The sequence below is a fragment of the Natator depressus genome, chromosome 9, assembly GCF_965152275.1.
Source record: "Natator depressus isolate rNatDep1 chromosome 9, rNatDep2.hap1, whole genome shotgun sequence".
NCBI classification, from domain to species: domain Eukaryota; kingdom Metazoa; phylum Chordata; order Testudines; family Cheloniidae; genus Natator; species Natator depressus.
In genome coordinates this window covers 22,251,071-22,268,306 of record NC_134242.1, presented here as the reverse complement: position 1 = coordinate 22,268,306, position 17,236 = coordinate 22,251,071, and the positions used below count along the sequence as shown (strand labels likewise).

The window sequence follows — 17,236 nt, the reverse complement described above, 5'->3', positions numbered from 1 at the left end:
TAGGACACTTTACCACTCCAGGTCAGTAGCACATACTCAGGAATCATTGTAGAACAAAGCATTGCAGTGTGTGTTTGCTGGCATTCAAACAACATCTGTTCTTTATCTTTCTGTGTTATCCTCAGGAGAGTGATATCATTCATGGTCACCTGGTTGAAATAGGGTGCTTTTCTTAAGGGGACACTCAGAGGTGCCCGTTCCTGCTGGGCTGTTTGCCTGTGGCTAAACAGAAATGTTCCCCGCTGTTAGCCACGGGGGGTGGGGGGGGAGTGAGGGGCTAGCCACGCACTGGGGGGAGGGAAAATGCGACCTTGTAACGAAAGCACATGTGCTATGTATGTAATGTTAACAGCAAGGTTTACCGTGAAAGAGTGTACCCATTGTTCTATAAAATGTGTCTTTTTAAATACCACTGTCCCTTTTTTTTCTCCACCAGCTGCATGTGTTTCAAGGATCACAGGATCTTCTCCTTCCCAGAGGCTAGCGAAGATTAGAAGGCGAAAAAAACGCGCTCATGATGAAATGTTCTCTGAGCTCATGCTGTTTTCCCACACTGACAGAGCACAGACAAATGCGTGGAGGCAGACAATGTCAGAGTGCAGGAAAGCACAAAATGACCGGTAGGAGAGGTGGCGAGCTGAAGAGAGTAAGTGGTGGGCTGAAGAGAGGGCTGAAGCTGAAAGGTGGCAGCAGCGTGATGAGAGGAGGCAGGATTCAATGCTGAGGCTGCTGGAGGATCAAACCAATATGCTCCAGCGTATGATTGAGCTGCAGGAAAGGCAGCAGGAGCACAGACCGCCGCTACAGCCCCTGTGTAACCTACCGCCCTCCTCCCCAAGTTCCATAGCCTCCTCACCCAGATGCCCAAGAACGCGGTGGGGGGCCCTCCGGCCACCCAGCCACTCCACCCCAGAGGATTGCCCAAGCAACAGAAGGCTGGCATTCAATAAGTTTTAAAGTTTTAAACTTTTAAAGTGCTGTGTGGCCTTGTCCTTCCCTCCTCCACCACCCCTCCTGGGCTACCTTGGTAGTTATCCCCCTATTTGTGTGATGAATGAATAAAGAATGCATGAATGTGAAGCAACAATGACTTTATTGCCTCTGCAAGTGGTGATCAAAGGAAGGTAGGGAGGGTGGTTAGCTTACAGGGAAGTAGAGTGAACCAAGGGGCGGGGGGTTTCATCAAGGAGAAACAAACAGAACTTTCACACTGTAGCCTGTCTAGTCATGAAACTGGTTTTCAAAGCTTCTCTGATGCACACCGCGCCCTCCTGTGCTCTTCTAACCGCCCTGGTGCGTAACCAGCAGCCAGACGATTTGCCTCAACCTCCCACCCCGCCATAAATGTCTCCCCCTTACTCTCACAGATATTGTGGAGCGCACAGCAAGCAGTAATAACAGTGGGAATATTGGTTTCGCTGAGGTCTAACCGAGTCAGTAGACTGCGCCAGCGCGCTTTTAAACGTCCAAATGCACATTCTACCACCATTCTGCACTTGCTCAACCTGTAGTTGAACAGCTCCTGACTACTGTCCAGGCTGCCTGTGTATGGCTTCATGAGGCATGACATTAAGGGGTAGGCTGGGTCCCCAAGGATAACTATAGGCATTTCAACATCCCCAAAGGTTATTTTCTGGTCTAGGAATAAAGTCCCTTCCTGCAGCTTTTGAAACAGACCAGAGTTCCTGAAGATGCGAGCGTCATGTACCTTTCCCGGCCATCCCACGTTGATGTTGGTGAAACATCCCTTGTGATCCACCAGTGCTTGCAGCACTATTGAAAAGTACCCCTTGCGGTTTATGTACTCGCTGGCTTGGTGCTCTGGTGCCAAGATAGGGATATGGGTTCGGTCTATGGCCCCACCACAGTTAGGGAATCCCATTGCAGCAAAGCCATCCACTATGATCTGCACATTTCCCAGGGTCACTACCCTTGATATCAGCAGATCTTTGATTGCGTTGGCTACTTGGATCACAGCAGCCCCCACAATAGATTTGCCCACTCCAAATTGATTGTCTGGCGTTGCAAGTTTCCACAGAGCTATTGCCACTCGCTTCTCAACTGTGAGGGCTGCTCTCATCTTGGTATTCTTGCGCCTCAGGGCAGGGGAAAGCAAGTCACAAAGTTCCATGAAAGTGCCCTTTCGCATGCGAAAGTTTCGCAGCCACTGGGAATCGTCCCAGACCTGCAACACTATGCGGTCCCACCAGTCTGTGCTTGTTTCCCAAGCCCAGAATCGGCGTTCCAATGCATGAACCTGCCCCATTAGCACCATGATGCCCACATTGCCAGGGCCTGGCCTTTGAGAGAAGTCTGTGTCCATGTTCTCATCACTCACATCACTGCGCTGACGTCGCCTACTCGCCAGGTATCGCTTTGCCAGGTTCTGGTGCTGCATATACTGCTGGATAATGCGTGTGGTGTTTAATGTGCTTTAATTGCCAAAGTGATCTGAACGGGCTCCATGCTTGCTGTGGTGTGGCGTCTGCACAGAAAAAAGGTGGGGAACGATTGTCTGCCGTTGCCCTGACGGAGGGAGGGGCGACGGACAACATGGCTTACAGGGAATTAAAATCAACAAAGGGGGTGGCTTTGCGAGAAACTGAATGGCCCCTCAAGGATAGATCTCAAAACCTCAAGGATAGAACTCAAACTGGGTTTAGCAGGCTGTTGATTTCACAGAGGGAGGGAGGGAGGAGAAAATGAATAAAAAACAAATCTGGTCTATTTCTTGTTTTGAGCCACTTCATCTATCTTTATACATCTTGCTGACAGCAGACTGTGCAGTACGACTGCTAACCATCGTCAACACCTGGGTGCTCGGCAGAAGACGGTGCAGTATGACTGCTGGCCATCATCTTCTGCTAGCTGCAGATTAAAAGACAGTGTGGGACTGAATCGCCACGAGATGAAACAAGGGAAATGACCTGGTTGAGTCACTCCCATGTTTGCCCAGGCGCCCGGTTAAAAGAGCACCCAGGACTATGTCAATGACAGCTACCAATCATACTGCACTGTCTGCTGCCAAAAGGCAATAAACTGCTGCTGTGTAGCAATGCAGTACCACGTCTGCCAGCACCCAGGAGACATACGGTGATGGTTAGCTGAGCGGGCTCCATGCTTGCCATGGTATGGCGTCTGCACAGGTAACTCAAGAAAAAAGGTGCAAAACGATTGTCTGCCCCTGCTTTCACGGAAGGAGGGAGGGAACGGGGGCCTGATGATATGTACCCAGAACCACCCGCGACAATGTTTTAGCCCCATCAGGCACTGGGATTTCTACCCAGAATTTAAATGGGCGGTGGAGACTGCGGGAACTGTGGGATAGCCACCCACAGTGCAACGCTCCGGAAGTCGACGGTTGCCTCGACGGTTGCCTCGGTACTGTGGACACACTCCTCTGACTACGTGCACTTAGAGCATTTGTGTGGGGGGACACACAATCAACTGTATAAAAACGCTTTCTACAAAACCGACTTCTATAAATTCGACCTAATTTCATAGTGTAGACATACCGTTACAAGCTACACTTCAAATTTAGAAGTTATGCCAAACAGGTCTGTCATTTCTTTCTGAAATATGCATTGGATCAGTTTTCCTCTTCTTCTTTTTTTTTTTCTTCTTCTTCTTCTTCTTCCTGATTTATGCTCATTCCTATGCCAGTGAGGGAAGGAACAAATTTCCTAGTAAGACACGACATCTGTGTTGTTCCCTTCTCCTGATGTCATGCTGGAGAGTCCAATTTGCCCTTGGAGTCTGCGGGGCTGGGTGCAAGACAGGATGGCACTAAATGCCAGCTACTTAGGCTCTCTATAGCTGCTGAAATGTGGATCTGAAGAGAATCCAGATAAGCCTTCCTGCTGAGACGTACCACGTAAAGGACCTCCTGAGCTTCATATGGCTGTATCCATAGAATCCTTTTCTTATTGAATTGAGCCCTTGCTGTACCTCCTATAATACTATCATTTTATGGGACATGGACATTATTGCAACTGAACATGGCCACTGAGTAATGTCATCGACTGCAGAAGGATAAAAGGCCTAACTTTTATTATGCCATCTCTATGGATTATAAAACAAGCACTGTATTGTTTAATTAAATGTTCCACGCATTATAGGAGTTCTCTTATCTGTAGAACAGTGTTATCATTATACCCAGTTGCAGAAAGCTTTATCAGCTATGTGTAATGATTGATTTTTAAGATTTCTTTTATGCAATCTGTGTCTATCAGTTCATAATCAACCATACTGCAACTTTGCTTTATTAAACTGGTACTTGTTTCTTAAGGTGATGATAATATACCACAAGAGAAGAATTAAAGCCAGTTAGAAACACCAAGCACTATTCCCTCACAAATACCTATGAAGGCTAAGAATTTCAAACGCGTCTTAGGCCAGCTCTACACTTCAATGTTTTGTTAGGATAGTTGTCAGTTGGGGATGTGAAAAAAAACCACACACACCTAATCAATATACCTATGCCAGCAAACCTCCCAGTGTAGATGCAACAGAAGGCTTCCGTTGGCCTAGCTGATGTCATTCAGGGAGGCAGTGTTTATTACACCCTCAGAACTCCTCCTTCTGTTGGTATATGCTGCGTCTACACTAGGGGGTTCTGCTGGTATAGTTATTACTGGGGTAGCTGTTGGCAGAGCCTATGTAGTGTATACAAGGCAAGGCCTAAGGGATTTTGACACTTAATTCCCTTTGGCTCTTTGAAAATCCAAGCTGAAGTCATCACCAATATGTGATATATCCACCTGTGATACTCTTTTTTCCCCCACAGTGGCTATGCCCTGGAAATATAATTCACTTTAAAAACTTTCTTTCAATAGTTATTGTTTTTATTAACCAGTAACATATGGTCATTCATCCTAACCCCTCTCTCCTTGCCAAATGATACTGAGAACTTAAAAAAAAAAAGAAGAAGCAACGAGTGAGGCCTTCTTTGAATATTCTTGTTTGCCGTATAGTAGGAATAATCTCTGTTTCTTAGAATAAATGGTCTAAGATTGATTAAACACTTCAGTCTTTTTCTGACTGTTCATCTCAGTAGCTATGTATTGCTATGCATACTACAAAAAGACAAAAATTTTCATGTAATTACAGCCTGATATCCCCAAAATGACTATTAATTTACTCTGTAGTGAAAATTTTATTTATTATAATTAAACAATCATAAAAGTAAAGCCTATCCGAGGCTCCAGGAGCCCTTGTCCACAATTAACAATGAAGTCAGTGTGCACTAAAATCAATGTGGACCAAAATAACAGCATATCTCTACTGCCAATCAGTCCACAAGAACATATTTCTCAATAAAGTCCTTCTACCCCTCAGATTTCGAACAAAAGCATCCCCAAATATCTACTAAAAAAGACAGGTTTTGTAGCATATCCAGAAGGTCAACATATTTGGTTTACTTTGGACCTAAGGAGACAAATCCAACATTGGAGCCCTTCTGTAGAACACCTTTGCGATAGCTGTTCACTAACTCTGCTCATAGCATACAATCTGAATAAGAGTAGTGACAGCATAGAACCCTTTAGAGCCTCATGTGTGGTATTCCTGTATTTGAATTGCATTTTATGCTTGCTGTTCATGCAACAGCATTACACTGTCCACTCCTTTTCCCACATTTTATTGAACTCTCCTTCTATATCATACTCTGCTAGGGTCTGCTAACATTTCAAAACAGTTTCACTGCAGAAATGTCTGCTTTCACAAACTGAACTTTCTAAAACATTTGCTTCAGTGGCAGAAAAATCACCATGTTTGGTCTCTAATTGAAGATGATTGTTTTTTTGTTTTTGTTTTTCTTCTGGAAGGTTTCAGCAAATTTTTTTGGCTTTTTTAAGTTATGGGAAAGGAGGAGGAAAGATACTTTCCCCATTGAAAAACAAACTTTTTTGGGAGCAGGGCTATGAAAAATATAGGTAACATTTGAAGATTGATATAAATAATTCTTACTGTGCGTGGGGTTTTTTGATTGGTCTAAACATGATTCTTATGATAGTTTGAATATTGTATACTGAGCATGCTCAGTAGAATATGAATCAATCTACAGGTGCACATTTACATATAGATTTGCTACACATATGTGAGTATACTTTATGCACCTGCCTTAAATCAGACAACTCACGTGCATAAAATTCTGCACCTACGTAAGTGTTTGCAGGATCAAGGCCTAAGTGTGTACATCCTTTTTTTCTTTAGGGTACTTATCCCCAGACAGAGCCTGTAATCTTCTCAAGATGAATAGCTGCATAGCAAGGAGCTTAAAAGCCATGTGAGCCGGATAACTGCTGACTTTTCCTTTTAGTTCTTTCCCTTTTCCTGTACCCTGTTTAAACAAATGAACAAGAAACCTAGGAAATTTAGTGCCCGTGTGAAAGTTGCATGTTAAAATAAAGGCAGCAAATGCAGAAGTTAAGGACCTACCAGCAATGTTAACTCAATCACCTTGCACATATTTTTCCTATTTCTCATTTTGTGCTTAAATATATATTATTGTGTGTCCTAATGCCATGCAACTCAAAGCATATGCACCACAACTACCTCTGTTGGAATCTTAACTTTTGCATTGTTGGAATTTTGTGACATTAAATATTCATCCTTAATTTGTATTAATGTACTTATTTGTCATTAATATATTCGTACTACTCATTAAGAGTTCCATACCTGATCTAATTAATTAAACTGAATAATAGATTAAATTTAAGGACACTGTACAGATCTCTACTCTGATCAATCCCGAGGCTTTGTAAGAAATGTTTCCTACATCCTCGCTTAGTGTGGAATCCTTTGCTGTACTACAGTAACCATCATCATTACCCAAAACACCATAAAGCAAAGTCTCAAGTCCAGCATGGTCAGTTACTGTATTTTTGCAAAGGTAATTTTGAAGGTGCAACTAGGGATGATATTGAGAATATTAATTAAACGTACAGTATACGGAAGTCCTTTTTAATGCTATTTTTGGAGTCAGCAAATTTGCATGTTACAGTTGGCTTCAATGAGCTAGAATATAATAAAATTTATTAGTCTTTAAGAGAGTTATTTCTAGAACTACCAGTAATTAGTTACTCTAGTTTTAAAAAAATAGCTTAATTAGAGAGAGTTGGTGAAAACTCATAATTATATGGATTTACCTATTTACATACTCTACTGCACTTGGCGCTGACCACTAGTAGCATTATAATTACAGTTAAATTTAATCCTCTAAACTACAGGCAGTCTAAATCTGCCATCAAACCAATGGCAAAACCTGCAGAGATGTCGTCTTGGTTTTAAAAAATCCCTACTTTTTCTTATTATGTATAATTTAACAGTTTTTTTATAAAAAGGCATTTTTAAAAGTCCACCAAGTGTATAAGTTATTAATGTAATACATGTGTGTTAAATTCCATAACTGTTTGAATAATATAGCTGTTAAACCTAAATTAAAGGTTATAAATAGGAGCTTAGTGTCTTAGTTTTCACATTAGACTACCAAGCGAGTATCAAACTCTCCTGTGTGCTTGTCTGTTTTGGTGGTGGTGGTGGTGGTTGTTTTTAGGGATTTTATTTTACGGGTTCTTAGAAATTAAAAAAGAGGGAAGGAAAAATAACTGGTACAGGCTAGGAAAGGAGTCTGGGAATGTGAGCCAGGGGTAAGGAGGGGAGGCAGGGGTGGCTGGAAAAAGAGACTGGGAGACAGGAATGGGGGAGACAGATTAGTTGAAAAGCCAAGAATTCCTGAGTCTCACCATTTCTCTGCTATCAGCAAATATCTGTGAAACTCATTGGCAAAATGTGTGTCTCATCCTCCTCTTGTGGTGGTCCACATAGAGGATATTACTGAATGAGGCAGGGGTCCCAAAATACTGTGTGATGCTGTGATCAGAGACGGTATCATTATGCATACGTATATGCGCAAGGGTGCAGAAATAAGGTTCCAGTGGACAACCGTAATTCTGGCATTTCCTAATTTCTGAGTGTTTGACTTTACAACCCTAATAATGTGCTTTTAATATAGGTGTGTGTGTGTGTGTGAGTGAGAGGGTAAGTGAGAGAGAGTGGGGAGGGGTGGATATACCATTCAGCCATAAAATAGTTAACAGTCCACATTTGAGTACACATAATTAAGATCCAAAATTTAAGATTAAATAGAGAGAGAGGTGGTTGTTGCTTTTTTTGAGGTTATCATTTGGGTTTGTCTTTCCATTTATCAACTTTACCTAGAAGATTGTGACAAAACATTCACAGTATCTAGCTGTCTCTGTTCAATCTCATACAGAGATAGTTTTGGTCGATGACCTCTTTGTAGCAATGGATGAAGATCAGATACACAACCTAAATTATAAATCTGTCATCTGCCTTTGACACAATTAATTATGCCTTATTACTGACTCATGGACAGATCAGATTATAAATAGATGGAGCATCTTTGCTCTTTTCTTTTGGAGAGATCCATCTGGGATTGGATATTGCTATTCTGCTGCAAAAGCAGACTCATGTAGGGTTTCTGCAGAGTATATTTTATTATCTTTTATTCAATGTATGTATGGGGCCATTAGGATGGTTAATGAGGAGACATGAGCTGAAATGCCTTCAGTATGCTGATTTCAGAGTAGCAGCCGTGTTAGTCTGTATTCGCAAAAAGAAACGGAGTACTTGTGGCACCTTAGAGACTAACAAATTTATTTGAGCATAGGCTTTCGTAAGCTACAGCTCACTTCATCGGATGCATTCAGTGGAAAATACAGTGGGGAGATTTATATCCATAGAGAACAGTAAACAATGGGTGTTACCATACACACTGTAACCAGAGTGATCACTTAAGGTGAGCTATTACCAGCAGGAGAGCGGGGGGTGGGGAACCTTTTGTAGTGATAATCAAGGTGGGCCATTTCCAGCAGTTGACAAGAACATCTGAGGAACAGTGGGGGGGGGGGGGGATAAACCCATGGGGATAATATGGGGAAATAGTTTTACTTTGTGGAATGACCTATCCACTCCCAGTCTCTATTCAAGCCTAAGTTAATTGTATCCAGTTTGCAAATTAATTCCAATTCAGCAGTCTCTCGTTGGAGTCTGTTTTTGAAATTTTTTTGTTGAAGTATGGCCACTTTTAGGTCTGTAATCGAGTGACCAGAGAGATTGAAGAGTTCGCCGAGTGGTTTTTGAATGTTATATTTCTTGACGTCTGATTTGTGTCCATTTATTCTTTTACGTAGAAACTGTCCAATGTACATTGGTCAAACTGGACCCCCCCCCCCCCCCGGCTCTCCTGCTGGTAATAGCTCACCTTAAGTGATCACTCTGGTTACAGTGTGTATGGTAACACCCATTGTTTCATGTTCTCTATGGATATAAATCTCCCCACTGTATTTTCCACTGAATGCATCCGATGAAGTGAGCTGTAGCTCACGAAAGCTTATGCTCAAATAAATTTGATAGTCTCTAAGGTGCCACAAGTACTCCTTTTCTTTCAGTATGCTAACAACACCTAACTTTTTTCTATTATTTCACCAGCTGGTGCAGCATCTTCCCCAGCGTTTGTTTGAGATTGGAGCAGTTGATTTAAACTGGATTAGATTAGAGTGATGATGGTATGTATAGAGAAAATATCAGCCCCATTTGTCACCAGTGTTCACAACTTAATGTTAGATCCTCTGCTTCTGTTAGATGGTCACATAGCAGCAATGAGTAATGCAGGTGTTTTCATTTTGCATCTTGTCAGAGGTTGTAGTCATTTCTTTTTGAGGCAGACCTTGCTACCAGGACCCATGTCTATGTTGCATGCAAGATCTACTTATAGGCTAAAGGTAGTGGAGAATACAGCAGCCCATTTTTTGAGTGAGGCATCTCTTCAGGAACACTGTCATGGTTAGTGGGCTTTCCATACCTCTGATCCCACCTGGTGTCAGCACCCCCCCCAGCTCCCTGCCCCGCCTTTCTCCCCCCCCCACAGCCCCAGCGCCCCCCAGCTCCCTTCCCCCTCCCCTCGCCTTCCTTCCCCCCACAGCCCTAGCGCCCCGCCAGCTCCCCCCCCACAGCCCCAGCCTTCCTCCCCCCCCACAGCCCCAGCACCCCCCCCCCAGCTCCCTTCCCCCAGCCCCGGCCTTCCTCCCCCCCCACAGCCCCAGCGCCCCCCCAGCTCCCTGCCCCCACCTTGTGCCCCTCCAGCTCCCTTCCCCCTCAAGCTGTCACCTGGCTCAGAGTGGAATTACATGATTCTCCAAATCTGATCATGCCCAGCCTGCAGGCCTCTGTGATCAACTGTGATTACTTCAGCAGGAGCAATTCTGTTCCCTCTGGGAGCAATGACCAGTGATCAAACAGCATTCTTAAAACAAAGGCTTTATTAAATTTATTAGAACAAAAATACTTCAGTGAAAACACGTTCAAAATAATAAACCAGACTATACACACGTCTACTTTTCCCTAAGTCTTACCATTTGCTGGATCTGGGAAGGCATAACTCCTTCAGACTTTCTCCTCAAAGGGTACATCTTCACTACCCCCCAGATCAGCGGGTGATCTATCTATCGGGGATCGATTTATTGCGTCTCATCTAGACGCGATGATAAATTTATTATCTAGACGCAATAAATCAATCCCCGAATCAACGCCTGTACTCCACCTCGGCAGGAGTAAGCGGAGTTGACGGGGGAGCCGCCACCTGCTATAGTTACAGTAACTTCCCCTCACTGACGAGGTTACATACAATGTTCATAAAATTATCACACTCAGTATTCTTAGATTATAACAGCAGTTCCACAACTGTCACAAACATATCATACCAGATTCTGTACCTGTCAGCAACTGGTTTCTGGTGGAGTTTAAGGTGTTGGATTTGACCTATGATTTTAAGGTGTTTGTAATTTAACTACCCGAGTTACTGCATCTCTTGTGATTCAGGTGCAGCTGAGATCAGCAGAGGTATCCTAGCTGTAGCTCCCTTGATTTGTAAGTAGTTTGAGTCTGGGCATTTTTGGGCATACTGCTAAGCCCATCTATTAATTCAGGCTTTTGAGGAACAGTTGAGTTGCCTGCGTTGGATATCTTTCTGGGAAGAGTTTGAAATAAATACTTTGTTTCAGGAGTCTTAGTAGTATGGGGGCTGAGTTATCTGCTGGACTTATTCTTGTGCTATTGTCTTCTCCACAAAATATTGGCAAGGTGCCTAGAGCCCAGGAGAGGAGGTGAGTTTGTGTTTTAGTTGATTTGTATGAATCAAAATAAAGAATCTTCACAATATAAGCTATTTTATTTTGAATTTCAGTGGGACTGGCACCTGAGTGTTTAGGTGATTTTGTATATAAGATTTAGGCTGCTAAGTGACTTAAGCACTTTTGACATTTTTAGCCTTTATTTTTACACTAGGAGAGACATTTTATAATATGGATATGCCTTGTACAGTGAACAGGAACCTTGCTGTCCCCCTGAGCAGAATATAGTTCTCTGGGAGAAGGTATCAACTACTAAACTGTTACTATATTTGTACTACATTTATTGTGTTCTTGAGCACTCTTCACCCCCAGAACTCAAAGTACAGAAGAGGGTAAGTAGTGAAACTGAGTCACATCTGGGGAAGCAGATTGGGTAGTGAACCTCTGGCTGAGCTGGGCCTAGAACCCAGGTCTGATTCCAAATCCAGTGTCCATGCTGAACCTGGCTCTCTCTACTTGGTCTTAGTTAAAAAGCCAAGAGAGTTGAAAATAATAATAATATGACATTGCTTAGGTGGGTGCACTAAGGTACAGCTTCTGTGTTACATAGCAGCGTGTAATAATGTAAGTCAGGCATTAATTGCTTCAAAACATTCCTTAAAATTTCTCAAAGAAACCTTGTACATCTGAGACAGAGGTGTGATTGCAAAGTGTGCTGAGCTACTTGCACAGGTTGGTACAGGTAGAGACTGGTATTATATGGCCTTAGTCCTCATTTGCTGCAAACTCTTTGTGTGGCTTTTGTAATAATAGACTTAATTTCATGGCTGCAGGCAGTTCAAACTGTGCGTGCTGGAGGGCCCGCAAAAGAAAGCAAATGAATGAGAGCTGAAGCGGTGGTTGGATTCCTGCCAGCTCGCAGTCTATATAGCAGAAGCTGCTCCAAAGTTCATAGGATCACAATGTGTTTCTTCTTGCACAAAAAAAAAAAAAAAAAAGAGACAAGAAAGGAATTTGTGACCGTGCGTTACCTGAGTGCAGCTTATTGTTGGCGGGCCAGGCTCTCGTGGGCACAGTGTTAGAGGGGAGAGGGTGCAGCCCTCACGGGCTCTGCCTGGGAAGGGGCAGTAAAAAGAGAAGCAGCCATTCCACAGGGGCTCCCCCTCCCCAGTCCCCGCAAGAGCTGCAGCTCTGCGTCTTGCCCAGCTGTACCGCAGGGGGCGGTGTGAGCACCAGCCTCCCAGTTGCTTCTTACGCCGGCAGCGTGGGGACGGGACTTCATGCCACGGCTGCCGGCCGAGCTCCCTCCCGCACCCCCCGTTTGGCTGCGCTGCGCTGCCCCTGGGCCCCCGGCTCAGCAGCTGGACGCGGCAGCCGGGAAGTTGCAGCCGCCGCGCTATGGGGCCAGCCGCCTCCTGACCACACCATGGAGCCCTAGCGAAGGCATCTGCCCCTCCTCTGCCTGGGGGTGAGCGCTGGGGTCCGGAGATCTGCTTCCCCTGGCCGGAGCGCGCGGGAGGTGGCAGGAAACTTTGGGAGAGTCGGGGAAGCCCCTGGCCCGGGGAGGGGGGGGGCGCGAGGCGAGAGCCCCCAGAGCAGCCCCCCGCCCCCGGTGCAAATCGGGACGCGGCGCTCGCTGGGGAGGCACATCCGTGGCCGGGCTTTCTGTGCCCGCAGGCGATGCGCTTCCCGCGGGCGGCGGCCAGACAGGAGGCGGCTGGTTCCTGCTCTCTAATCCGCTGCGTGTTTCCTTCTCTCCCCCTCAGGATTACCGCGAGGATGGGATGGATTTAGGAAGCGACGCGTGCAGCAGCCGCTCCAGCTCCGAGTCCGGCTCCAGCAAAGTCACCCCTTGCTCGGAGTGCAAATCCTCCCCCTCCCCCAGCAGCCTGGACTTGGCGGCCCTGGAGGACTCGGAGGAGGAGGAGGGTTACCTGGGGTACGGAAGGAAGGGCACTGCCGCGTGGGAGGAGGACCGGCTCTGCACCGCCGGCTGCGATGCCACGGCTGCCAAGCGAAGGAATTTGGCGGAGGAGCTGGAGGATGTGAGAAGCACCAGCGGCTCCAACCCCACCATGCCGCCCCCCGCCCCCAACGGCAACCCCCCGCCCCACCGCCCGCTCCCGCCCCGGGACCTCCGGCAGAACGGCAACGTGGTGCCCCCCGGCCGCAGGACGGGGCACCGCGGGGCGGGCGGGCGCAGAGCCCATCTCCAGAAAGCCCAGCCGGCTGTGGGGAGGCTCCGCGGTGGAGGGGGGGTCGCCCCCGGGCACCCCTTGGACAGCTCCACGGGGGGCACGTGGCTGAAAGAGCAGGAGCCCCAGCTCCCGACTATGGACTGGGAGGCTTTGGAGAAACACCTGGCAGGGTTACAGTTTCAGGAACAGGAGGTACGAAACCAGAGCCAGAAAACAAACTACACCTCAGTAAGTTGGTCCCCGTTATCTGCAAGGTCTGTGGCTTTGGGGAGGGAGCGAGGGAAGGCGAGTCAGAGTAAAGGGAATTACTTATGGTGACAAGATATGTTACTAGGCAGTGAGTCACACGTCCCTCGTAGAGATCCGTACGGAGCATTGCCATAGATGGTAATTGAGCAAATCGCTGTTGCCCTTTAATTGTGACGGGTTTTTTCACCCTTCCGACCTGGGAGGGCAACTTACTGAATGCAGCATTGTTGCTGGTAAGAAGCTTCATTGTGTGTGAATCTAGATCTGTCCCCTTTCTTGCAGATCTGCAAAGAATTTCTGTCTTTCTCCAGCCTCTTTCGTTTGTTCAGCGGTGGAAGGAATAGCTTGCCTCTGATCTGCCCGCCCCTGGCCTGAGGATCAGGGAGTCGGGGTGCCTCTGTGGAACAGATCAAGCTGGTGACTCAGTGGCCATTTGTAACATATTGTGATTGCTGAGATTTTGGTGGGGCTCAGTGGCACTTCCTGTTTCTTATCAGACAGGCACCTGGCTGGATACAGGAAAGCTAGACAATGTGGGTGGCATCAGGAGCGGGAGTGGGTGGAATTAACATAAGCAGGAGTCTTAGGCCATCTAGTACAAGGGTTCTCAACCCTTTTCTATAAAAACTCCACGCCCCGCCCGTGCCACAGTAACTGGTTTTCTGTATATAAAAGCCAGAGCTGGCGTTAGGGGGTAACAAGCCAAATAATTGCCTGGGCCCCATGCCACAGGGGCCCTGCAAAGCTAAGTTGCTCAGGCTTCAGCCCCAGGTGGCGGGTTTGGATTCAGGGCTTCAGCCCCATACAGTGGGGCTTCAGCTTTCTATCATGGGCCCCAACAAGTCTAATGCTGGCGGTGCTTGGTGGCCCCCCAAAACCTGCTCGTGGACCCCCCGGACACCTGTTGAGAACCACTGATGTCAGGGTTCCCTCCCCACTCTGAACTCTAAGGTACAGATGTGGGGACCTGCAGGAAAGCCCCCTAAACTTATTTCTACCAGCTTAGGTTAAAAACTTCCCCAAGGCACAAATCCTTTGTCCTTGGATGGTACGCTGCCACCACCAAGTGATTTAGACAAAGAATCAGGGAAAGGACCACTTGGAATTCCTATTCCCCCAAAATATCCCCCCAAGACCTACACCCTTTTCCTTGAGAATAATATACCAACCAAATAGGTAAACCAGATTCTTAAAAAAAACAGAACTTTATTATAAAGAAAATAAAAGTAAAAGAAGCACCTCTGTAAAATCAGGATGGAACGTAACTTTACAGGGTAATCAGATTCAAAACACAGAGGATTCCCCTCTAGGCAAAAATTAAAGTTACAAAAAACAGGGATAAACCTCCCTGTTAGCACAGGGAAAATTCACAAGTTAAAAACAAAAGGTAATCTAACGCGCTCTGCCTTATTTACTTACTCTTTTTGCAGTATTGAGACTCACTTTAGGATGGTTTATAGGAGAAGGAGTTTTCTGACTTGGTGCTTCTCTGCTTCCCAAGAGAATGCACAAACAAAGCCCCCCTTCCCAGATATGAAAGTATCTTCTTTCCCCATTGATCCTTTTGGTCAGGTGCCAACCATACTTCCCAATATGGACCTGGCCCAGTGAAAAGAGTCAGTATCTTCTTTTTGGTTTCCTGTTTGCTTTATTTTGAGGTATAGCAACAATTTCAACCCAAGCATTTAAATCTGTACCTTAGCCAAGAAGGATTGCATACTTTAACTTAGCTAAAGTATGTGGCAACATTACACCATGCTTGTCATTTGGTACCTTGCCTTGGGGTGTGGTTTGAGTATACAGGGCCTCAGGCTACTGGAAATTGGATGCCTGCACTTTGACTTTAGAGCATGAGGACAAGTAACAGCGTTTCTCAGAGTAATTTGGATTGCTAATACTAAAAGAAGGAAGAGGATGCTTTTTTTGCCTTGTAGAACCTGGTTATAAGACCCCCACTTTGTGTTTCAAATGTGTTTCCTTTAATCACTGCTGTATAGTAGATTTTCATAGCTATTCTTTTCATCAGCATTCAGCAAATATCTTTAAGCAGCAACCAAAAATTATCATTGCTAGACACAAAGTTATTACAGTGTTAGGAAAAAACATCTCCTGGTAACTGTCTTAATGTCTATATTTTATTTTGAACAGATTTTAGAAAGTATGAAGCTAAAGAACAACATTTTGCTTGTATTCTGTTGTTGTTGCAACTGTAACAAAATAATACAATGGCTTTTAGTTTCAGCAATAAGAGATGCTGATGTCATTTTATTTTAAGTATGACCTAGCCTTGTTGAGGATTTTATATGTTCTGTGAAAGTTGTCTTTATGTGTGTGAGCGTATGTATGTGTGTGAATTTAGATGCCTATTCTTTGAGGGATTAAATGGCGTTGGCTTCCCTATACAGCTCTGCCAATGAACTACACTCCTAACTGGCCAGAGCAGTGGTATTCCAGTCCTGGGCTGCTGTTGAGCAGAGACTGTCACACAGAGTAATGGCAATTTATTTTATTTTATTTATTTTTGTGTGAGAGCTGAACAAAATCCCCTAACAGCCAGAATGAAAACATCAAACACGTTTTCACTTGTAACCTGACCCAGAACTGGAACCCAGTACTCCAGAGATTTAAGAACCACAGTCAAGGTGGAAACTACTTCTATTATATAACTATTTGGAAGGACAAATACAGTATATTGTGAAATCTCATACTATATGATTTAGTATACAAAGTAATAATTTTCGAATCTTTCTGGAAGAAAAAGAAACGCACATATTTACTCTCCAATAAGCAGGTGTCAATGGTGGTTTGGGTGTACAGCATTCTGTTCAGGGAGATATGAAATCCCCATTAATTAAGAATCGTTTTTATAATATGTAAATTAAAAGATGGTCTGACATTCCCTAAACTTTTCTCTAAAACCATTGAAGGAACAGTCAAACACTGCTTTATGATAGACAGTAAGACTGATGTATCCTCTGTTAACCTCCACTTTATAACTTCACTTTCCTAGGGCTTGATTCTGTAGGGTGCTCTGCAACCTCACTTCTTACTGATATCAGCTGAAGAGAGGGTGCTGACTACTTGCAGCATTGGCCTTCTAGTTAGGCATCTAGGACTTTATATCATACTTACTGACTATGTTTTGAAATGACTTTGAATGAATCATTCGTTGAATATTACAAATGATTTTTGAAAAATCTTGTGGTTATTAGATATTGTAATTAGTACAGTCTGGTAGAATGACAGCTACCACACAGTGTATTTTTAAAAGACCAGACTTGGAACTAAGGGTGAGCTAATAACAGCAGCATGTAGAGGGTGTGGGAATAAAATCACTAATCCCAGGACTTTTTAGGTGGTCTTGTAATTGATAGTGGCGTATTCAGAAACTAAGCTTTTTTTTTTTTTTTTAAAGTTGTTTCTCTCCTTTATTGTTGTTATGATGATCTTAGCAATGTAAACTGATGTACTCTTACTTTTGGTCACTCAAGCTTACAGAAAACCATCTCTAACTAAGCAGCAGCAGCAAATATAGGAACTCTTTCTTTCTAGTTGGGTGCTTGCTTAAGTGAGGTGTTACCCTGAAAGATTTTTGGATCATTGCCATTTGTAATAATTTTAGCACTTACATTTAAG

The 17,236-nt window shown here is 44.7% G+C and overlaps 1 protein-coding gene across 3 annotated transcripts in view; it reads left to right on the top strand.

Moving 5' to 3' along the window:
• The window catches only part of SCHIP1 (schwannomin interacting protein 1), a 385,169-nt gene that overhangs the window by 262,336 nt on the left and 105,597 nt on the right, over positions 1-17,236 (top strand). The window contains exons 1-2 of one of the 3 annotated variants that reach the window (XM_074963688.1): positions 12,431-12,621; positions 12,920-13,579. In XM_074963688.1, coding sequence (XP_074819789.1) covers positions 12,938-13,579 — 642 coding nt within the window. In that variant the 5' untranslated portion in view covers positions 12,431-12,621; positions 12,920-12,937. Of the gene's footprint in view, positions 1-12,430; positions 12,622-12,919; positions 13,580-17,236 lie in introns of those variants that run through there. The other 2 variants (XM_074963687.1, XM_074963690.1) reach the window with 2 other exon arrangements.